The 23013-nt window shown below is 57.3% G+C and overlaps 4 protein-coding genes across 4 annotated transcripts; 3 read left to right on the forward strand and 1 right to left on the reverse strand.

Moving 5' to 3' along the window:
• Positions 1 to 64: 64 nt before the first annotated feature.
• Positions 65 to 9260, forward strand: BESB_020200 (uncharacterized protein; the record flags this gene model as incomplete). The annotated part of the gene is made up of 16 exons (XM_029360729.1): positions 65 to 1850; positions 2331 to 2585; positions 3012 to 3128; positions 3352 to 3571; positions 4021 to 4106; positions 4339 to 4484; positions 4948 to 5008; positions 5521 to 5764; positions 6125 to 6446; positions 6772 to 7054; positions 7268 to 7346; positions 7524 to 7650; positions 7905 to 7967; positions 8453 to 8648; positions 8815 to 8911; positions 9134 to 9260. 16 exons carry the CDS (start codon positions 65 to 67, stop codon positions 9258 to 9260), a joined length of 4209 nt encoding a protein of 1402 aa, XP_029216088.1.
• Positions 9261 to 10495: 1235 nt separating this feature from the next.
• BESB_020210 (uncharacterized protein) lies at positions 10496 to 10958 on the reverse strand (the record flags this gene model as incomplete). The annotated part of the gene is made up of 2 exons (XM_029360730.1): positions 10496 to 10681; positions 10848 to 10958. The coding sequence occupies 2 exons, from the start codon at positions 10956 to 10958 to the stop codon at positions 10496 to 10498; spliced, it is 297 nt and encodes a 98-aa protein (XP_029216089.1).
• A 217-nt stretch (positions 10959 to 11175) lies between these two features.
• On the forward strand, positions 11176 to 11801 carry BESB_020220 (uncharacterized protein; the record flags this gene model as incomplete). The annotated part of the gene is made up of 4 exons (XM_029360731.1): positions 11176 to 11328; positions 11383 to 11471; positions 11526 to 11610; positions 11697 to 11801. The coding sequence occupies 4 exons, from the start codon at positions 11176 to 11178 to the stop codon at positions 11799 to 11801; spliced, it is 432 nt and encodes a 143-aa protein (XP_029216090.1).
• A 2010-nt stretch (positions 11802 to 13811) lies between these two features.
• On the forward strand, positions 13812 to 22578 carry BESB_020230 (uncharacterized protein; the record flags this gene model as incomplete). The annotated part of the gene is made up of 3 exons (XM_029360732.1): positions 13812 to 17454; positions 17811 to 18211; positions 18544 to 22578. The coding sequence occupies 3 exons, from the start codon at positions 13812 to 13814 to the stop codon at positions 22576 to 22578; spliced, it is 8079 nt and encodes a 2692-aa protein (XP_029216091.1).
• Between the last annotated feature and the right edge of the window lie 435 nt (positions 22579 to 23013).

Below are 23013 nucleotides of genomic sequence, written 5' to 3' on the forward strand. Positions count from 1 at the left end.
GCAGCAAGTTTTTCTTGCGCGTCTCTTCTTTGGTTCCGATCTCCCTCGCGTGATCACCACGACCATGGCAAACCATCGGTTACTTGGAGTTCAGGTTGAGCTGGGGCGTAGGAATCGAGGGTGGGGGGGCGGAGAGAGTGAGGCGCTGACTGAGGAGATCGGTCTGTCTCACTCCTCGGAATGTGAAGCATCCATCGTCGAGTCGTCCGGCGCCGATACCGAGAGAGGGAGCGACGATTCCTCTTGTACCGATCAGTTGACTGCATGTGGGCTGAAAAAGCTTCGTCGTCGTGTGTCTGCAAGGCATGCGAGCCAATGTCGGCGTCCAGGAAAGAGGGGTTTCGTCTCGGTGCCCGTCTTCTCGTCGACTTTGTCTCCGCGTGCTTCGTTAGCCGCGGCGACGAGCGGCGCCCTGGATCAAGAGGTCGTGCCTTCTTCCTACCCAGACGCGCCTAACTCGGGAGGCGACTCGGTCCTTATTCCCGTCCAAGCGGAGCCGTCTTCTCAAGGTCAGCAAACCTCGTCTCCAGAGTCGGAGAGCGGCACGCAGCCCGGCGGCGGCGTCTCCCCGGAGACGACGTCTGCGAAAGTGGCTGACGCGAGCGGCGGGGGAGCAGGAGTGCGCATATCGTCGCAGCGGATGCCTCCGCGTTCCGCACACTTTGTCTCCAAAGGGCAAGACTCGCCTGGGCTGCCCCCCACGGCAAACGGCGCTGCGTCTCAGCTAAACGTTCGAGGCAGCCCCAGTCGAGCGTTCATGTCTGAAGTCCCCGGCGCTGTGCCTTCCACCTACGCGCACCAGTCGAGTCTCCCTGGAGGACCTGCGAAGGAGAGGCCTCCTTCGCCGCGGGAAAGTGTGCCGGCTGCGCCCACGATTCCAGCAGCAAGCCCGGCGCTGGTTCGAGCGGCGTCGCCGCAGCCCGGAGCCGGGGACGACACCGAGGACCAATCGTCGCAAGTCAGCGAACGGGAACCGTCCGGGAACGGCACGTGGGAGCAGTCCAGGAGCAAGCTCGACCCGCGGCGCAGCGCCGAGCAACCGACGCACTCGAAGAGCGTGACCCTTCCAGCCGGTGGGGAGGGAACAACCGCTGCAGGAGAGATCCTGCTGGCGGACGACGAATCAGAGAAGGACGGCAGCAGCGCGAGCAGCGATGCGATTAATAGCATCGATCAACTGTGTGCAATCCAAAACATAAAGCAGCCTCTGGGCACTTTCGAGGAGACTCTGACGTACATGAAGTTCAGAGAATTCGTTCGAAGGCACCACGGTGTCTTCGGCACGACCAGTGTAGGCTCGTGCATAGGGTGGATGCTGGGATGCCAGTTCCTCGTCGTGACTGTCGCGCTGATGACTTGCCGCATCGATGAAGAAACCAACTCATACGCCCGAAACTTCATCGACGCCAAGACGACAGTCGGAAAGCTCTGCATTTACTTTTTCAGCTCGCTCATTTTGACCACCATTCTGGCGCTCAAATATGGGGGGCCTCTCATGCTCCAGTGGTCAGTTCGACTGTCCAAGGTGGCGTGTGCCATTCTCCTCATCACGGCTCCTGCAATTCAAATTCGAGAATCTGTCCGCGGCGATATTCTCTGCGCGACCGCTTTGTATATTGAACCCCTCCGCCTGAACGGAATGGTGCTTTTCAACGGCATTTTTACTCAGCTGCAGCTCCTCATGTTCATCTGCAGTATGCTCAACTGCTTGATCTGGGCCAGACTGCACGCCTTATGGTTCCAGCACCACTCTGTCAACCAGTGGTACATTGTAAAGAAGCAGAAAATCCAGCTTCAAATTCCTCAACCCATCGAAAAGGCACTGAACAGTGAAAAGTCATCGCAAAACAGTAGGTCCCTGCGCCGAGCTGCAAGAGTAAACTTTCCGTATTCGCCGGTTTTTGTACCGCCTATTTACCTTTTGCCGGCGTGTGGTGTGTAAGCGCGCGCACATGTTGGCACGGACCTCTTCATTGATGTGCGCCAAGATTTTGCCTCTGTTCTGTGTGCATGTGCAAAGATGGAGCCTACGAGTCTGCTGCGTTGATACTTGGGGGCTGCGGGCTTCACAGACGTGTAGTTTAGCAAGGCGCACGCGTGAAACTATCTCGCGCTCGAGAGTTCGGACCAGCATTGTGTGGAGGCAGGAATAACAAGCCCTGCGGATGGAGCAGCGTGGTCGCGCTTGTCTGATGCCGCCGCCGGGCTGCTGCTCAGGGCGACGGCCCCGGGGAGCTCGACGCGTAAAGCCCTCACACTGTGGAAGACAGAGAGGCGGGCCGGGCCGTTGTCTATTTTCTCGCGGGCGCTGAATGTGAGTTTGTCCTCAGACGCGCTGGTGGAGAACCGCGTTGTGAACGCAGACGGCGAGTACATTGAGATCCACGGCTTCTCGTTCAAGGAGTGGCTGCGCAACCAGGTGGCGTGTTTGATGCCGGCGAAATTCCTGCCAAAGAGTCTCAAGCCCTCCGTCTCTGTCGTCTTCTACGTTGGTCAAGTCGACGAGCGGGGCGTGCCCCACGGCTTTGGCCGCTGGCGCTCGGAGGCGTACCACGGGGAGTCCATCGTCGGCTACTGGGACCACGGTAGGTTTCTGCGAGCGTCCGGAGAGTCCTGTGTCCCCCCCCCCCGCCTCCACGAACTGTGCCCTTGTGACGAGTGTGCCCCCTGGTTCCCTCGTGACACGCTGGACCCCTTGCACTGCTGCGGCTTCGAGCGCCGGGCCCCCGCGGCCGCCGCGACTGTCGTTTCGTCGTGCTTCGCTGGCTGTATGGGTTTCTGTGCATCGGCGAGTCACACCCGATCCGCGGTGATGGGGAGGCGGAGTGCGTGGAGTGTGCCTTTGCGTGCCCGCGCCGTCGAAGCGTAACCACTACCTAGCGCCGCCGTGATTGGCAGCTCTGAGGCTGTGTGTGGGCAGGGCGCGTCTGCGGGCATCGGTTTCCTTGAACTGCCGGTTTCCCCGGCAGCGACGTCCGTGTGTCCTCTTTCGTTGGCACCTGCCTTCGCAGGTGTTCCTGTAGGGCCTTTCAAGAGTCGCGAGTTCGGAACAGGTTCGGGTTTCATGTGCATCCGCATCGGATGGTGCAAAATCACCAAGGGGCCGCTTCGCCCCGACATCCAAGTCGGTACGTGTTGGCATGTTCGCGCGTCCCCCGCGGGGGGATGCTTCAACCAACTGCAGCTTCGACGCACGCCTATTCAGCAGCCTGCACGCGGCAGCCCATCTTCCTTCCTCTGGAGAGCACCTCTCTGTCTTTCGAGAAACGCGGAGACTAGCTTCTTCTTCGTCTTCTGTGGAGCCGCCTGCGCTGAAGTGTCTTCTTTGGTGTCGCGTGTTGCGCCCCGCAGGAATCGGGGATGCCGAGTGCTGTGTGAGCGGCGCGTTCTTCCGCACCTTCCCTCGCGTAACGCTCTACCCGTTGAAGGCGCGAGACCACGACAAGGCCTTCACAAAGTGGTCATCCCGCGGCCTCAACGACCTGATGGTGCACGAAACCGGCGGCGCAACTCTGGGCCGACTCTCCCACTTCACCTACTTGCCAGACTCGGCTCCCGCGGCGGCAGCCAGGTTCGTGCGCGCAGCCCTGTGACGAGGCTCGCCCGGGAGATATATCGCCTGTCCGTTGTCCGCGCCCGCGCGACTGAGCCTCGCAATGACTACGTGTTGTTGCTCGCACAGTGAGGCACAGTAATTCATGTGTGACTTCGTGCCAAGCTTGCCTTCGTGCCGCCACCGGCGTCAGCAGACCGTCTGCTTGCCTTGTTGACTGCCCCCGGGCGGGGCCCGGGGAGTTCTGTTTCACGACAGGCCTCTCCGCCCTCTCAGGAACTCGACAGCGGGCCTGCTAGCGCCTTCCTGTCTATCCTCCCCTTCTGAACGCCACGCTTCCGCGGTACCCATCTGTTTCCGTTTCGGTGGTAGGGCGCTCGTTCCGCGTCTGGATGCCCGTTGAGAGACCTGGCCTCTCTCCATCGCTGCGGATGATTAGCCGTGCGTGTGCGTGATACGGTTCGCAGACCTGACATGTCCTGTGAGGAATCCGCCAACTACCGTCTCCCTTCGCGGGACTATGGAGACCTCGGGGGTCGCGACAGCGAAGACGGTGAGTTTAAGGGCCCGTACCCTCCAGAACTGCCACAAGATGAGCGCAGCAGTTCAATTGGCGACACAAATCGAGGCTGCTGGAGACGCTGCACGGGAAGAGTATGCAAGGAGAGCGGCAGTTCTACGAGGCGCCGTCGAGAGAGAAGGTGACTAGCGGTGAGTCGTGTACGCCATGCAGCTCCGAATTGCGTTTGATGCCGCTGCTGTGCTTTGCGTTCTTTTGGATGCAGGCGACAAGGTGCCCAAACTGAGAGGATCGGTCATGCTGCGCGCCCAGATGCTGTTCAAAAGACGGTCGGACCGCGTGGATAGCGAGTCCCGTGCGGCCTTCTTGAAAGCGTGTCAACGCCTGTGCCTCAGCAGGATGGTTCCCCACGTGAGTTTTGAGATGATTGCACCGTTCTTTGTCTCCGACAGCTGAAGGGTAACTGGGCAAGCATTCAGTCAAACCGAAAGCCGCGTGTAAGAAGATTAAACAGACAACGTAGGACAGACATCGTCAACCCAAGATGTATAGGCACACCCGTTGAACTTAACGGTGTTTGAATTTGAGAGTGGGAGACCCCGCCGTCCGGCTTTTCGAGGTGAATGGAAAAGTGAAGGGTGGAACGGGAAACCAGGTGCGTGGCTGTATTTGTATGTTTTGCATGTGGGGGTTTTTGCTCAAGTTCCCTTCTGCATCGAGAACCTGTTTTGCAAGTGTGACTTGGCGATTGATTTCGTTTCGTGGCGTAGCAACCGCCAAGGCGACCATGGCGCCGTGTAGAACGGCGGGGTGGCGGGTTCCCCGAGGTCTCACGTCGAATCGTTCAATCGTTTTTCCGGTGCGCTCTCTGCAGCTTCCGAACTTCGGTTTGCTGTTCACAACGGAGGTTCACATTACAGTCGACCCGGAGCGAGGTAAGCACCGGTCAGGAAGCTAGAGCGTTCTCGAAAACAGAGATGAGGCAAAGAGAGTCGCGCGAGTTGTGTGATTGGAGAGCAAAGTCCTGGGCAAATCCGCGACAACTGATCAATGGCGCCTCTCAGGCCTCTGGGGCGTCCATGTCGCATTTTGTGAAGGCTGCATCCTGCGTCTGGAAGCGCCCCAGGGGATATAATATTAGCTGAGATGTTAAGAAGACGTCACACTCATCATGTTGAGATCCGTTTCCCCGACAAGGCGGGGGGGAGTTTCGCATGAGGTTGGTGTTCAGTCAGACCGGATAACTCTGAGGAGAGGGAATAATGATGCAAATGTGATTGTTGAACACTTACCGGTGCCTGCCGAATTCAAACAGAAGTGGGTAGTAGAGTTTTTGGCTGTGGAACCAGCAGCTAGCATCAAACGGAGATTCTAGGTTTCAGTTGGCGCCGAGGTCAAAACGGGTCTTTAGTGAGTTTGCTGAGTCTGGATTTCCTTTCTTTTTCAGGCCTGTACATTGGGGGCTGGGTGCCTGAGTCCGCTCTGCTTCCTCTGGAGAAGGGGCATGCTCGCCCGACTGAGGCGCAGACTGACAGAGTGCGTCATATTGGATCGACTCCGGCTGCTCCAGCGCGGGAATGCCAGAGAGAAGAAGACGAGGGATTTCACTCAGATACGAGGGAGCGCCTTGACCGGCAAAAGGAAAGGCAAATGTCCGAATCACAGCTTCGAGCTCGACGTCTGCATCAGAGGTAGGGTGTACTGGGTCGCGGAAAACCTGAGCTTGAGATGTCTTTTTCAGGCAGTTTCTACCCTCTGAGAGAACGACTTGCTCTGCTCCCCGATTCGCAGACATTCTTTTCTGGGCCTTCGCCCGACAGAGGGAGTGCCTCCTCGCTACGCTTCTACAGGGTTGGGGTTTGCAGGTTCGTGAAACCCCAGATGAGTCGGCGGTTGATTCACGGTGAGAGAGAGGCCTCTTAGTTCTCCGCTGCCCGACAGCAAAGCCTGAGGAGTTCGATTCATCCAGCTTCCCGGTGACACGCGTGCGGGCGGAGAAAGCCTTCTCATCTGTTTTGCTGGCACTGCTGCTGCTGCTGGCATGCCTTCAGGTTCGGCCTTGCTCTGCACGGCCCGGAGAAGATGATGAAGCGAAGGGGCGGCAAAACAGCAGCCTCCCGCAACACGATTGTCGGGGATTTCTTCTACGGGAGACCCAAGATTCGGCGTCGAACTTACGACGGCGAGTCCAAGAGTCTCGTCGTGCGAATTGTCGACAAGTCAAGCCGGAGAAAAGGGCGAGGAGGCGGGCGGGGACGCCTCGGTGAGCAGCTGGGCATGCAGCCGTCGCCGCTCATGAGCGCTCCCTCGTGGACTCCGAATGACCCTCTCGCCCCGGATGAGGACCCCATGAAGGCCTTTTCGTGGATCAACGTGAGTCTTGTGTGCCCGCCAGACGCGGCTAGCTTGCCTTGAGCAGTTTTCACGGTCCACTCCAAGAGTGCACATCACCACCGGCTTCGTGCGCGAGTAGATGCCACATTCCAAAGGGTCGAAGGGGGAGGGGGGGGCTGCAGGACACAGTCGCTGATGCTTTCGCCCGCGTCGGGGTATTTCTTTCGCCTTCTTCTGGGACCCGGCACAAGGCGCCGCTGGCCTGCGGGTCTTAGTTTCAAACATGCATTGAGCAAGGTGGCGGTATCGATTGCATGAACAACCCACAGCGATTGTGGAATGCCTCGATTAACTTTCTCTGCAGAGCGCGCCCGAGCTGCAGATCGACGGATGGCGGCGAGCGGAGGTCGTTGGGGTTCCCGAGGCCCTCATCTTTATCCACGGTTACAACACCAACCACGTGCAGTCCCTCCAGATTATGGCGCAAATGCTTTCGTTCGGAAACTTTCCCAGCTACATCAAGCCCTTCCTCTTCACGTGGCCAGCGGGGAGCAAGTTCACCGAGTTTTTTGAAGCCCGCGAGAATGCGAACAACGCAAAAATCCAGGAATGTTTCCTCGAATTCATTACCTCTCTGCGAGATAATGGTGAGGAGAACTGCTCGTTTTTGGCGTTTTATGTGGCGGGCTATCAGCGTTCTCGGCGGGCTCGAGGTGACATGGATGGATCTTTGATGCGCGTAGTCGGATCTAGCTGGGTACTGCGTATTCAACTGGCACGGAGCAGCCGTTTCCATTACCCGTCTCAACCGTCAGGAGGTAACGCCAGATCTTTGTGGATTGTCTGTGCCCCCACCGCAGGAATCCGGCAGGTCCACATCATGGCGCACAGCCTGGGGTCGCGTCTTCTCATGAACAGTCTACGGAAATTTGCGGATGAGTAAGTCGACAGCGCTCGTCGCATGCAGCGGCTGCCGGCGGGGACAACGCAGTGTTGGTGGTCATTTGTTCGACGCATCACCACACACGTGGAGCATCCCGACATGCTTATTCAATTCCCATCAAATCTTCTCTCGTGGAGTTTCGTGTTTTGCTGGGTGTGCTTGTGACTTTGCAGCATTTTTACCAGGTCCATAGATATGGAAAGCAATGACCATATCATGGCAGCGCCGCAAGATCGAATGCACTTGGTCACCCTGATCTTCCTGAACCCGGAATTCTTTTTGGATGACTTCGTCATGAGCGTAAGATACAGCGTGATAGCAAGGTTGAAATTGGTGTGTGTAAAACACTACTCTGTACACTCTGGATGGTCCCCTGTCTTCTGTTCAGCTGCTGGGGCACATAAGATATCGATACGATCTACCGCACCGGGGCAGGGCGACTTTCTGGAGGTCAAGGGAATCGGTGAAACTAGCTTCCTTATTGGAACGAGAGAGTCGATTCCAGGCTGCTCAAGAGCGACCAGTGTGTCCCATTTTCTTGTTCGCGTCTACAGGAATACTCCTTCCTGCGACAGTTTTGCAGCAATATATCAATATTCTGCGACGCTCATGACGGAGTGAGTCTCTGCAACTGTCTTCGCCGAAGCCATTCGATTCTCGTCGGCACCGGCCCGGTTGATGCTGCCGCAGTCAGCAAGTTCAGTGTGCCGTGAAAAGCCCCAGGATGAGGGAATGATGACATGTTCACAGGGATCGTTTCCCATTTGAATGTTGACCGATATTACGCGTTAGCGTGAGGTAGCAGCCGCGCACTGCAGCCACACAAACATCTTCTGGTGTCACCAAGAGATCTGTACGCTTCTGTGTATGTTTGTTTGCATGTGGATTCACGTGGATGCATGTTGTTTGAAGGGACACCATACTATTGCACGTCTCCGGAGGGCGTCCTCCGTCAGCACATCTCAAAAAATCTGGGGCACGACGCCGTCGCGAAAGGGCCGACTGCAGCTCGTGGGAGGGTGCGTTGTTGTCTTCGTACTTTACACTTCGAAATTTGGCGCCGTGTATACGGGGGGTTTGTGTCGTTTTTGTCTGCCCACAGGCGTTGTGGTGGTCAGAGCTGTTCAGTGGAAGGCAGGCGTTGGGGCGAAGCGTTTTCGGCCTTTACACTAGGCCTACGGATGATGGCACCGATCAAGGCGTAAATCCAAAGCTTCCGCCTGCATACGCAGGAACTATGGCGTGCTTCCAAGGATATGAGCCGGAGTACCTCAAGTCCGATAGTAGAGAATGGCTGGGTAAGCGCCTCTTGCACCCTTGATGCCGACGAGACTGTTCAGACAGCGGGATCATGTGCGTTGCATTGGTTCCGCTCAAGGGTGCTTGCTCGCGTATCGTCCCTTTTCTGTCTCTCGGAATTTTCTGTCATGGGAAGAAGAGACTGTGATGTGATGTGCATCTCAGATCTGGACGTCATTGACATGACATGGCTTGGACACAATGTCCATTCGATGAGGCATTCGTACTGGCCCCTGAACAGAGAGATAATCGAAGACATACGGTAAGCTGCCACCTCATTGCTGGTGACGTGACGCTGCGGAGTAGCGGATATCTTATCATGGTTCAGTAACGTGCCAAGTATGGACTGCGTGTTTTCTCGCTTCAAAGGCTCACAGGCTCGTGTAGGTTATTGCCCGATGCCAGGCGCATGGGGAAGTGGATGATGCGCCAGTCGATGATTTGCCGAGCTGTAATATCCGTTGAACGCTTGCGAGTCTTACAGGGAGCTGGTTGTCACACGGAAGCGAGCGCGTCAAAGAACTTCTCGGCTGGACCGACGTGAAGGAAACGTGTGGGTATACCGCGTCGCCCCATCATCCCTCACTTCCATTTTTGACAGTGATATCTAATCTTGCTCGGACCGACTGGCAAACCTTCATGTGCACAGTGTGTTGATGATTCTACTGCAGTCTACAGTGTGTCGTTTCTCTTCCAGTCGCATTCAGTCCCAATGTAAAGAGGCGTCATGTTTTGTCAGCCGATTGACTAGCCAGTTGTAGTGTTGAGCGCAAACTGTCAGTTGTGTCACGGTATACGCAGGTCGCGCTTTGGTGCGAAGTTTGGTTGCCGGCCGGAAGTCGTTTTTCTTTGATCTGTCAGTACAGTGGCAATTTACGAGTGAGCTCCTTTTATCTCGTTTGAAATTCGGTGAAAGGCTTTGTGGCGCCGCGTCCTTGGTACGCGTGGTTACGAGCAAGCGTGCACGCACTTCGGAGCGGATCGGAGAAAGGCCTTTGATTCCTTGACATTATTTTGGCGTTTATCACCATATGGATTAGCTGCCCCAGCGTATATGCTGAACACTGTTGCTCAGTCTCACGTGACTCCCAAACGGGTTGCAACACATCGCTTGATTATTGTCATTCTTCTGTATGGCGCGCCGATTCGTCGGAGGAGCGCACGCCGTAAAGTGCTGATAATAGGGGAATTTTTGTGGCTCTAGATGACGGAGGCTAACAGAATAGCTCGGCAGCTCGTGTCTCAGGCGAGAACGCCAGAAACAGAGAAGCGTCTCGCGGAAGCTAATTGTTCCTATACGTGATACGTGTAATAATCGACTAGAACTTGAGCCGGGGTACACACGCATGAAGAGACTCGTGCTCAGAATCGTCGGCTCGGCTAATCCAAACTTGCCGGGCGGATGTATTGACGGCACTGGAATGCCCAAGTCCATTCTGGAATTAACAAGGGTGTACGCCCGTCCGCTTCTGTATCTACCAAGCAACACGGCGTGATTGCTTCTGACAGATACTGCATGGATGTAATACACAGTAAATCCAATCATGCAACCAACACGCTTGTGGTGATACATGTGCCTCCACTAATCTTGCAAATTGCGCCCCAGAAACCTCAGAGAATGGGGCGAGAATTCCTGCCGGTGGCCCGGTCTCTTTCAGGATATCATTCTGTATCAAGATACCTCACCTCGTTGGAACTTGGTAGTTCTTGTGGAACGAAGATATTGTCCTGCATGTGCGTAGTGCCTCCACAACGCTGAGTAGGTGTAGAAGGAAGGCCGCTTACTTCGACGGCCGTCATCTCCTAAAAAAGTGTCAGATAGTGAATGCATTTCCCCTCCTGCTTCCTAGCTCAACCATACCTCCGGGTGCAGACTTGTCATGGAGCCCAGTGCGCCCTCGTACGACGTACCCAGCTCATCAGAAAACATGATGCCTGTGATTGTAGTGAGCTGTGTGTATAGCAGGCGTGAGCTATTACAGCAACTCTCACCATCATCTTCATAGTCGTCGTCAGGTTGCACCTCAAGAGTCTGAGGACCGTCCTTGTGTAGAAGTACCGCATCGACAGAGAAATGCACAGCTTACCAAACCAGGTAGGGGCCTGCTTATCTGAGCGGCTGTGCTTTGTAAGTCACCAAGGAACTGCCATGGGTTTTTAACTGCTACAACATGCGACCGAACAAGGTGAATCCATACCTGACTGTTTTGCCCTTCCCTCGTCTTCATGCTGTTCCCGCCGGCAACTGCGCCTGTGCAGGCCGCCATGGCGACAATCCAAAAGTACTTTAGTGCGTAAGCGACAGCCATTGTAGACGTCGTTACTCTGCTCAGACAGCTACATCGGAGGCAATGTTTTTCCCTCGCAGTGGTGGCACAGCTGTTAAAAAGCAAGCGAGATGCCAGCACTGTACTGTACGTACACGCAGCCACGCGTCAAAATCCCTCCGTTGACACGGCGTTTACTTCTAAATTAGCTGAAGACCGCTTGTCCCCGTTTCCTTTGTTCTGATTAGGTAACTCTAGGATGAGACCTCTACTTTATGCAGCCTTCGCAGCGGCTGTCTTTCTTACGTTTGCGCGCCCTGCGCTCGCCCTCAGCCACGTGCCCAAGTGGGTTCACGACATGAGGGTGCAACGCGTAGCGGAACTGAAAGAGCAAATTGCAAACGCTTCTGCAGTAAGCATAGGCAGAGTGAGGAGTTTTGAGTTGCACAGAATAGAGACCATGCAGGGTTCTGCCAGTAACCTCACCGCCCTGGACTCTGCGGACGTTGCACGCTTAGCGGAAGAGCTTTCGTGCCTTCAGTCAGAAGAAGACAGGTATGGACTCGAGCGCGGCAATGATGCGATGGTGTGCAGCGAGGCACACTACAGGCTACAAGATGACAAACGCTCAGTCGCTCTTTTTGCCACTGTCATAATGGTAATCCTGTTTCTTCTGTTCTTCCTCACAACGATGGTCAGTCGCCAGCAATTTTGAAACTATGTCTCCCCTCCCTCATCCATATCTGTTCAGCATATGGATGAAGCCATAAAAGACGCCAGGTAACGATCTTTCTTGGACGTGGGCGCACAACATCAGATATGGTTCCCGTGTTGTGTAGCATTCTTCAAGGCCAACGAGCCGATCTGCTCGATCTCCGTCTTTGATACTACATCTTCAGCATCTGTATTCGGCATTACAGAGCCACTGCAGTGCTGCTGCCGCCTTGTGGTCCGTGAATCGATGCGGTAATCACCCTGCATATACGGGAGCAGCAACCAGATGGAACGGGGATAACGCTGCTGCCAAGCTGAGACTACGACACCAGTGTCGGGACGTTCTAATTCGAAACGAGGCACAGAGCCACAACGGGCAATAGTACTCACTGTCGTGTGCAAGTTCGGTCTCTGAACTTCGGGAATCTAACAAACAATAGTAGACACCCGTGTTTTTGTCACCTATAGCTACTGGAAAGATGCATCCGGATCGTGTAGCTGTCTTGCGATACACGTATCCCGCACACTCAGTGCGCTGCTTCGAGGTGTGCAGCTGCGACAACCGGGAAGGGTCTCCTTGGTGCTGTTGTCAAGCCCTAGATATAGAATTCTATAATAACATGGACACATTTTTCACTTCTTGAGGACAATTTGGATCTAGACGAAGCGTGAAGTTGCTAGTTGATCTCAGAGCCAATCGACTGTAGAGTAGTCAATTGGCAAAACGCTGCAAGTGACAAATGCTTCCCGTTTTCTAGACCAAACGCTGCCTCGTGAAAAATCTCTGGAAGGGGGCGGCAGGGAATGCTCATTGACGGAGGATGAATTTGGTGTCAGCCAAGAGTTTCCGCGGGTACGAAGTTCGAAGACGGCTCGTTGGCTGTCAAGAGTGCCTGCATGCAATCCCACAGCCGTTCGACAGCCACGAACTTTGCTCCATTCGCTTGGATACTTTTGTTGTATAAGCATCCTATTAATGTCGGGGTTGTCGAGGGGAGCTGTGATTCACCGGAGCCAAGTGGGCACAGTGGTGCCCGTGTCCGGCCGGGACGTCTCGTCTTTGTATCTGTGATTTACTCGCCATCTCATCCCTTCCTCCGTATTTATGCGGTTTCGTGGCTGCTACTCACACAGCCGATCCGATCGCCCTCGTTACCTCATGACTTGAGCTTTAGGGGCACAATGACCGGCGCCCTGTCCTTATCGGCATCCTGTCATGAAAACGGGACCGTAGGCATTGCCGTCCCGGATGCAGCGCTGGATCGCAGTTCTCCCTACGCGATTGCTGAAGTAAAATGCATATCCCCCACTCTGTCACGCAGCACAGCTCATCCTCGCGAGCAGGATCCACTACAATTAGTGACACGGACAGAACCTGCGGCATGGGGAGGGATGCCTCTCCGGTCACCTGCTTCATACAACTCGCCCGAGTCCTCCCGATGCCGGTCGGCCTTAAGAGACCTGAGGGATTTCTGCAGAGGGAAGATATGCAGGATCGAGCCAAAGACAAGGGACAAAAGTGGACACAAGCTTACTACTTCGACAGACCATCAAGCTGATGGTTCGCTCACAACAACGCCTCTTGCCAGCCCCTCTGTCGCTGGCAGACAGGGACGAACATGTGATAGCATCGAGGCACAGCTTTTAATTAGGAAAGCAGCGGCTTCCGCAGTTTCACTATCCGTGCAGTGCAGTACGCCCTGTAGCATTCATAGTGATCGTGAGGCAATCAGTGAAAATGACGCGTATCCTGATGCCAGTGGATTGATTCCCGCCAACCGCCGAGCTCGTTCACTTCAGTGCCGGCCTGCCGCACCTCGAGCACAGGGCCTCCACGTCAAGCCGCAGAGCAGCGGCCTACCGCCCGCCGCCTCATGTGATGAGTTAAGCGATGTTGAAGTCATCTGCAAAGTGCACGATGAGTTAAAGCTGGTGCGCAGAGACCTCCGGCAGCAACAGCGAAGAAACAAACATGATGGAGTTGCAGCTCTGTCTTCCAGTTACTGTCAGCCGCTGGGTCCCACACAAGCAGATCATTCGTTGTACGCTGGGGATGATTTGATACCAAATCACGCTGACTCTGCTGGGCCATCTCATGTGAATGCTGCCCCTTGCTTTATCTCGCTCGCTTCCGGTGCTCCATCGTGTGGTGCCACCGACAACTGTGGTAAAGGTGCTACAATGACGTCCCCTCCGGAGAGACTGGAGAGCCAACACGCACACGGCCGAGTACAACTACATGAAGACAAGCTGTCTAAGCGTAACGGGGGGTATAGAGAACCCAGAGAATCAGAGCAAGCCTGTGCTAATGTGCGTCGCCCCTTGGCAATCGATCCGAGAACAGCAGAACCTCATGTCTTTCTCAACGGGGCGCACGAGTCTGAAATGCCTTCCTCTCCAATGGTGCTGCGGTCTGAGTTTGTCACAGATACGTCATGTGGGGATTCCTTGCCCTCTGCCCCGCAGTCGGCCCTCTTTGTTAAGCAGTCAGATTCCATGCGCGTTGACCCAGCGCCAAAGAGTCTTTCTCGTCAGATACTCCTGTGTATAGATGCCCCCGCCGCATCACATCGTCTCGTCCAAGACCTTGGCCTCCAGCAGCAGACCAGATTTGCATATCGGCAAGCTGAAAAGCATAACTGCTCACATCCTTTCATGAACCCTTTCGACCCGGGGTCTGAGCCGGGCTATTCTATCTCTAGATCCCCTAGCGAAGTCTCTGCAAACGCCCTCTATGGCGGGTCCTCATCTGCAATCTCGAAGATTTTAGAGGATTTAAGAATTGTCGACGTTGCGCAACAGTCCGCTGACTTGAAGCTGGGCACGCCGCAGTGTTGGGTCCCCGACGCAAGCGGACAGCTGCAAACTACTCCATATCAAGCTGCGGATATCGGCAAGTCATACCAAGTCCACAAGAAGGGAGCGGGAGGTGCTCCATTCTGCCGTCTTCCGGACGTGACGTGCGCCGCCGAATCTGCAGCTGAGCGTCACTCAATTGCTGTACGAGCGAAGGACAGGGAAGAACTCGTCCACAAGGAACTTTTACCTGCGGGCACTCATGAAGGCAGCGAAGGGAAAGACCCTCCACCAAAGGGGGGCCTTACAGATGAAAGCTGTCCCGTGTGCTCGGTCATGGCAGCCGCTGGGGACACGTCACCGTCGGACTGTTGTTTCTGTGGGAAAACGGCGCATCCCGCAAACGGCCTGCGCTCGGGAGAAGCCCATCAGGGGAGAGAGGCTGCACTGAGTAAATTGAGCGCAGTCACAATCCCTGGTGAAGCAGCCTCCTTGAGTGCAGGAAAGGCTGAGACTCGAGTCCAGCCTTCACGTGCATCCAGGGTAGCCAGCCTCATCACGGAGGCGCTTGCCTCTTCCGTCCCGCAACGCAGTCCTACGCCGCCCGAGAAAATCGATAGTAGGGTGACCTTCCAGAAGGCCTGGAATGATCTGCTGCAGCTCCATAGTGCCCTCCTTCAGTATCAGCAGTGCGTCGAAGAGCAAGACATGCCGAAGTCGACAGGCAATCCAGTAACCAGCAACACGTCCCATGCGCCACTGGCGCCCACGCCGGCTGCCCCAGTGAGGCAGAGCAACGAATATGCGCGGCCCGAACCTAATGGCTGCGCGCTGGATCAGGAATCGTGGCATCTCGGCAGCCATCTTCAAGCCAGCAGTAGTCGTCGGAGTCCCCAGCACGGCCTAAGGCCACACTCCTCGGGGCCTGAGCTGGAGCGCGGTTGTAACACGTCGAGTGAACAGTCCCATCCCGTGGATGTAGTCATGGCTGATGACCGCATGCAGGGCTCTGGAACATCAGAGAGGGACCGAGAGGCCCCTGCGGGCGGTGCAGGAAACTGCGAGAAGCGCCAGCAGGTGGAAATGCTAGAGTCCTATCAAGAAAGATGCTGCGGAGCTTCCTTACCTCGCACGCTGGAGGGGGTCCAGCATTTGCTAGATAGCGCACAACTGCTGTCGCCAGAGAAAAGAACTGCCGCAAATGCAGCGTGTTCAGGACGAAATTCGTTTACGAGGAGCAGGAGCTCCCCTGGGCGAGGCCTGTGTGGCTCCCGCTCTCACTCTGTAAAGCGGCTACGACGCAGAAAGAAGCATTCTTGCCCGCCTTGGGCGCGCCATCTTGCGGCGGTGCTGTCGCAGCAAGCGACTACTGCTTTCTTCTGGGGGAAAATACCGGGCCGATCCAAGAATTCCACAGTAACCGATTCCCACGCGAGTCCGGCGACAAATCTTCTGCCTCCGCAGCTTCCACCGAACTGCAGCGTCGTTAGGAGACCCTCTACGGCGAGGCGTCCCTCGAAGGAGCCAGACAACCAGCCGAAACGAAACAACGTCAGCGGAATAAGCCGAGATACCCACTCCGACATCATACGGAATGCCAAAGGAAACAAGCCTGAAAAGCGCCTAGCTGATGTGCTGCAGGATCTGACTATCCGCCGCCCTACCCCCGAGGCGGCGCCGCCTACTGCTGGCAGCGAATTTGAGGCTGTTGACACACGAATTCCAGACTTAGGAGGCCCCGGATCTTCTGCAAACGTACGCTCAGGCCCGCTGTCACCGTCTGGCCGAGACCGCGTGCCAGGTGACGGTACCAAAACAAAGCCTGTGGGACTAGGCTCATCGCGTCAGACTGTCTCGGCCGCCAGGCAAACAGTGCGCCTCCGAGTGTCCCCCCCAGCGTACCAGGAAGCGCAAACTGAGCTGGGAATAAACCGGCGGAGCCCCCAGGGCAAGGGCGTATGCCGCCCGTCCCTGGAGTTTTCGGGCCAGTCAGGGGTCCTGTCGCAGCTGCCTGCCACGAATGCAGGCCCTCTCGCCGATTCACGAACAAATTCTGCCAGGAGAGGCGACGCCAAACCTGCGGTTCAGAAGGGAAGGCGAAGCGAGCTGCGTCGAGAGGGCATAGGCGGCTCTGGGAGGGATATGGCATGTGCCTTTCCGAATCCAGCCGCAGCTGAGTCGCGCGAGGGGCGAAACCCCGCTTCACCGACTTCTCTCGGTGCTAGCAGCGCCGAAGACGGTCGAGGCAGCGACACGAGCTCTGAAGAGAGCTCGTCGCCATCGTCGACGGACACGTCCGAAGACGAGGCCTTCTGGCTGTATGCAGTTCGGCCGCCCCCGTCGGGCAGACCCAAGCGCGTCTCGGTTCGTGGAGGGTACTCGCCGCCTGGACACGGGCTATCACCTTGCCGGATACCGCTGCGCAGTCCAACTGCAGACGAATGCAGTCAGAAAGATCTCCGAAAATCATGTGTTCATCGTGAGCCGCTCACGGATCCGCGGGCCGGCGTCGCGTCGGGCCTCCGTGGGTCTCGCTCGTCTCAGTCAGCACCCCGTCCTCAAGGCAGCTACTGCTTGTCCTCCTGTTCCAGTTTAGGCGCCAGGGAAGAGCTAGCGAGAGCGGAAGCGTCTGCCTGCCGCGTGCCTGCTTCGCCGCAAGCACCTGCGTCTTTTGCCTCCGCGAAAGCACAAGGTCATATGTCTGGCGATCTAAACGACGGCAGACCTGCGGCCGAGGCGCACAGCATGGACGCAGTTGCTGCTGCGCAGGCAGCTGCCATGGCGGCCAGCATGGCTGCCGCCGCCGCGGCTCGGGCGAGTAGGACTTTCACTCAATCTGCCGCAGACTCTATGCGCCTCAGCGGACCCACAAGCGTCACACCTTGCCGGCAAGAACGAGAGCGGACGGAGAGGCAGGGCGTGCCTGAGATCGGGGGCGCTTCAGGTTCGGGAAACGAGAAGGAGTACCAACCTTTTTTCTTCCTCAGGAGGAAAACTCCGCTCGAGACCCAGCTCTCCAGTGAAGCAGGTGAGAAGCACGCTTTACGGGCTATCGCGAAAGCTAGACATGGCGAATCTCTCCCCAAGAGAGGCACCGCCAGACTCAGGGCACGACATCGAACCTCAGGTTCCTTGATCACTACATATTGCGAGTTCGAATCCGAGAGCGGGGCCATGCAGTGACATGCAAGGGAGGCGGTACCGGAGGGTGCGTTATGTCATCCTTCGCACTGCCGCTCCGCAAGGTCATGCGGCGACTTTTATCATTGGCGATTCATGCTGTGGTAGCGATGCAACGCCAAAACAACTCGTGCTCCAGGGGCCTCCCCTGCCATCTGCCCTCTCGAATGATCTTTTTCGATTCAAAATGTTGCCGCTCTGCAGGTCCTCAGCAGACGGCGAATGGAGGCGCTCAGGAGCCACCCAGGATACCTCAGTTGAGTATACCCCGCCAAGACAAAACCGCTCCGACAGGAGACCGGGACTCGAACCAAGAGCGTCACTGGTCGGCAGACGGGCTGCCCGAGGAGGCCGTCAGCTGCGACCCGCAATGGAGCGACTCTCGCACGCGCCTCGAACAACAACTCGCCTTGCAAGCTGTCGAGCGGAATCCAAGAGAAAGCGACTCGGGGCTTCGCGCAGGCCAGCATAGCACCGGAATGGGGCGGTCGCAGGCTACCTGTCGCTGGAGCGACCGTGACCGCCAGCATTCACAACCAGGCGGCGACGGCCCGGCGCCTCCGCCCGCGACAGAAAAGCCCAACCTCAGCAGGCAACGAAGCTCCGTAAGTGATTCAACCCGCCTCGCCTATCGCTCCCCCCCCCACCCCACCCCCTTCGCACAGCACAACGACGACCGATAAGCACTCGCGGATTCGGGCCCAGACAGACGATACTGTGATCGCGGGGGCGAGCCTCTGTCAAATCTGAGCGCCCGTTCTCCATTCGCCGTCCTCTGCGAACTAACCAAGAATTTTGTGCCACACGTTCTGACCGCGCTCGCGATTCTGGAATACGAAGAAGCAGACCAGATCCAATGAAGTCCTTTCGGGCCCCATGGGTCCTGCATGTTTGTTTCTGCTCTGCTGTTCCTGCCCCCATTGGTCGCTTGCTGTAGGAACGCGTGAACCATCGAACCCGAGACAGAAGTGGTTCGCGGGCTTCTTCCCCCAGTTCATCCGGCGCCAGCGCAGCAGGGAGGCGGCAGGAGTGCATCCCCGAGATCCGAGCAAAGGGGACGCGCGCGCTAAGTTCGAGCAAGCTTTCAACAAGTAAGACCTCGTCACTCTGCTCTTCGGCGGACAGCGGAAGGGGACAGCCTCCACTCGTTTCTCAGCGAAAGGGAGACTCGCAGGAGGCCAGGAGCTCGTGGTCACGTCCCTCCTCCACAGGGCTGGAAGCGGAGTGCGCCCTGGGTGGAGACGCACAGGCTGGTGAAGTTGGAAATGTTCAAGACGCAGCTAGCCTAGGCAAGGAGAGAAGCCATTTGCGGGGCGGCACGCGCGACCCTTCGCCTGGAGTAGCTCGCCTCCGCGAGCAATCTCCAAATAAAACAGGCCGTTGCTCGGCGAATGAGCTCGAGCCTCAGGGACAGGCCGCCGCCAAAGAGCGACAAGCAACGGACGCGTCCTCCAGTCAGAAACGAAGTACCAGCGAGACCAAGAGACTTAATCAGTGCACTAGGGAGAACAAACGACATAGCTCCAGTACTAGTGAGACTAAGGGACACAGGGAGAGACGGTCTACGGGGACGGCACGGTCTTTGAGTTATTCTGCTGGGGCATCCGTCACTCGAAAGGGCAGCTTGAGCCCTCGTCGCGAGCGACCGCGGTTAGGCCGTTCATCCGGGAGCCATGCAGCGAAGGAAACCTCCGCGAACGTGCCGGCGCCAGTCAGGAAGGACCAGCACGCCGTCGCCAGAAAGGAGAGGGAGAGTGGGCGCCCGTCGCACGAGGCACGCCGGAGCCGAGCGGAGAAGCAGCTGCCCGACTCCACTGAAGAAGACCCGCCGCGCGTTAGAGGATGGGCTGGCGATTCAGCTGCTGCTTCTTCGGAGAAAAGACGAGCGAGTCAACAAGCGCCTCGGGCGAGCTCGCTGTCCAACGAACGAACTAAGTGTGACTCCTCGTCGGGAAAACGAATCGCAGGCCGCCCGAGTGCTGCGCGAGATAGTGATGCGATCGGTGGAATCCAGAGCGCAGACGAGCGCGGGTGCGGAACGCGGGATGCGAGAGACGAATCTCAGATCCGAGACCTTCAAAAGCCAGAGAAAGGCAGGAGCTGCAGCGTCTCCATGTCAAGCTCAAGAGACAGTTCGTCCAGCCCAGGCGGTCAGTTGTCTGTGGCGAGCATTCGCGGCAAGCGAGGGTCACGAAGGCGATACGAGAGGTCGCCGCCAAAGACGTTTTCGAGTCAAGATCAAGAAGGAGACCGGAGCTACTCTTTCTCGAGTCATGCGAGTATCCTCCGGCCCCAACTCGCCGGAGCTACTGACAACCGAAAGATGAGACGAGAGTCGGAGGGGTCCGAGTGCCCCCGCGCAGAGTCGCTTGAGCGTGGCGGTTCAGCCAAGCAAGACCCTCCTAAAAACAACAGTCCTCAAAGCCGCGAGCTGACCGCGTCGCCGCCAGGAACGGACCAACCGAAATTGAGGGCAGACAGGGAACGCTGCAAGAATCGTAGAGGCAGCAAAGAAGGTGGAGGCACTCAACAGGTGAGCGGAGCGCTACCGGGCGACCCCTGTGGAGACGCTGAGGCGGTGGAAAAGCCTTTTTTCCCGCAGAGGCAGCACCCGCCCGAGCAGGCGCCGGGTCGTTCTTTCTCCGAAGTCACGATGGAGCCGCTGGCCCCGGGCCCCGGACCGAAGTGCAGCAAGAGAAGCTTTTGTAGTCAAACAACAGATGATGATGCAAGCGCTGCCAGTGTCGGAAACCCGGCAGGGGCAGGTCGACGCAGCCAAAATTTCCCTCTGGAGTCCGCGAGTCTCCCTCTCTCGTTGTGCACGTCCATTGTCGCGTCTTTCGAGGCTCTGAAGAAATCGCTGGACACCGACGCAAAGGCTCGAGTGCCTTTCGCGCCAGCTGAGGAAAGCCGCGACAGCGGTGAGGGTGGCGCAGCGGCGTCCTCAGAGACCCAGGCACGTGTGCCGACAGTCACAGGAAATCGGCGAGCAGAACCAGAAAAGCGCATGCAAGAAGACCGACCGGATTTCTCTGCTTTGGTCCGAGACGCCTCACGGGCGCTTCAGAATGCTCAGGAGATCCTCGCCAAGAGCGGGGTCACTCCGGGGAGCCCCCCTCTGCCGTCGTCGTCCTCAGCTGGACCTCCGGAATCCAGGACGCCTCTCAGCGAGCAGCAGCGACACTTTTCATCTGCCCGTCCTCCCGAGGAAGCGCCGCCATCTGGAACCCGTCACTGCAGGGCGTGGATACCGACAGTGCCTTCATCGTCCCTCGCAGTCGTCAGCAAATCTCGCTCTCACGGGGACGATGGAGGTCTGCAGAGCCACGCCACGGCTGCGAGAACGTCGCCCTCCCGTACGCCCTCGTGGAGCACCACTCAGAACCCCGTTCACTCGAGACACGCCCGCCAGAGCTTGCAGCCTGGCGTCGACGACTCGCTTGATTCTGTGTCTCCCTGCACTTCACAAACGCTAGTTTCTGGCACATCTCCCAACCAGGCAGTTCCACCGACTGCCACTCAGCACAGTCCTCCTGCCTCGATCGCGGGCGCGGCTCGTAGGCTTGTGCCCAACGGACACGAGCGAGCAAGTTCATCAGCATCAGAGACAGAAACGAGTGTCCCAGAGGGGAATTACGCCGCCGTAAATGCACCTCGATCGCTTCAGAGCTGGCAACAAACCTGTGGCGGGCGGGTGGGGACCGGCCCCCTTACTCTGCTTGCCGATACGAAACTAGTCGAGGAGCTAGTGAGAGACGGTTTCACGATGTGCGACACAGGCTCTGCGTCGCACTTTCTTAGCAACTGCACGACATGCAGCAACTTTCCGCAGTGCTGGTCACTCGCGTCTAATAGAAACTATGTCGAGCAAGTCGGAAACCCTAGGGGCAGACTGGGTCTCAGTGACGCGGAACTTCACGCATCGCAGGCAGCCAGCTCCCGAGCTGCTAAGGAGCTCATGTCGCCTTGCTTCCCGATGCCGAAGGACGAGGGCCTGGGCTCCGCCTCTCCCGGCTACCTAGCTTGCAGTGAACAGGCAGGGTCCTCGGTAGGCAACTTCGTCTTCCAGTCTCCCGCAGAAAGAGTGCCCGTTAGCTACAGAAACTGCAGCAGCGCGAACTGCCCCGTGTTTTCGTTCTCGTCGAGCTGCGCACTGGGCAGTTCGCCTTTTAACAGGGAGGCTGGAGCTGCGCCTTCCACTGCAGGGAAGAGCAGTCGCAGCCGCACAGGACTCGAAGCTGCGACAGCGAGTGAAGCAGAGCCGTTTGGCCAGAAGGCGCCGAGCGTGTGGCAACGGCGCACCACCACAGCGACGCAGGCCCTGGGTGAGTCTTCGCTCAGCCGGGCCTCGAAAGCAGAGGAGACACATGCGCCTCCGAAAGAAGTCTTAGCGCAGTGGGCATCACGAGCGGTTGATGGGTACAAACGGGGGCGGGGGGGCTCGCCCCTTTCTTCCAGCGACGAGCTCGTCTTCTCTGGATCTCGAGGGCTCCCTGTGAAAAACGGGACCTCGTACGTTGTTGCCAGTGAGCATCCAAAAGGAGAGCGGCTGCTGCAGAGCTCGGGCAGGACGCGTCTGCCGACGCCACAGCACTTCTGCAGCAGGCCTCCGGGGAGCCACGCGGAGCTTCATGGCGGAGGGATGCCTGGCTCACCAGATCTCTGCGAGAGGAGCTCTCGTTTCAGACAAGCTGTTGGCGCCTGTAATGTTTACGGCACAATCCAAGCCGAAGAGAGAGCCGAAAGCGAGTATCCCTGTGGAAAACCTGTTGGCACGTGTGAACGCGCGAAGACGCGCGAGCAGCTCTTCCTCGATTTCCACGAAGCCCAAGAGCGAATCAGAGGGCAAGAGAAACACCTACAGCTCCTGGATGAAAGAATTCAACGGCAGCACTCAGCTTTTGCTGCACTTAGCTTGGCTCGTCCCCTCTCCCAAGCGGGAGGACCCGCTCATCACACATTTGGCAGGTGACTGTCGAATTACGCTGACAACCACCAGTGTATTCTGCGGTTCGTGTCTCCCTCGGAAACTGTTGTGCTGCGCCGCGGTAAAAATACGGATACCTTTGTCCCGCATGTCTGCGCAAGCAAACAATATCCACTCTCGATAATCCCCCTGAGAGGTGTGTGTAATGAGGACTGCGTTTCTTGTCCAGCGTCGGCGCCTACCGCGCACGCCACGCCCCAGCGCACAGCGGCTTCACTAGGTGCATGCGTACGCTAGCACGCCTGCTTGTTCGTCTATCGCGATTTCAAACATGGAGCCAAAAACTTGACTCCAAGTCCCCCCTCCGAAAGGGTGACCCATACTCGAGTCAGTGAATGCCGTGGCACTGTTCCTCGCATACCCAACTGCGCCGCAGAAGCAACGGACGACTCCCTCTGGAATGGCTGCTACACACACACT

This window comes from Besnoitia besnoiti, chromosome XI, assembly GCF_002563875.1.
Source record: "Besnoitia besnoiti strain Bb-Ger1 chromosome XI, whole genome shotgun sequence".
Lineage (NCBI taxonomy): Eukaryota > Apicomplexa > Conoidasida > Eucoccidiorida > Sarcocystidae > Besnoitia > Besnoitia besnoiti.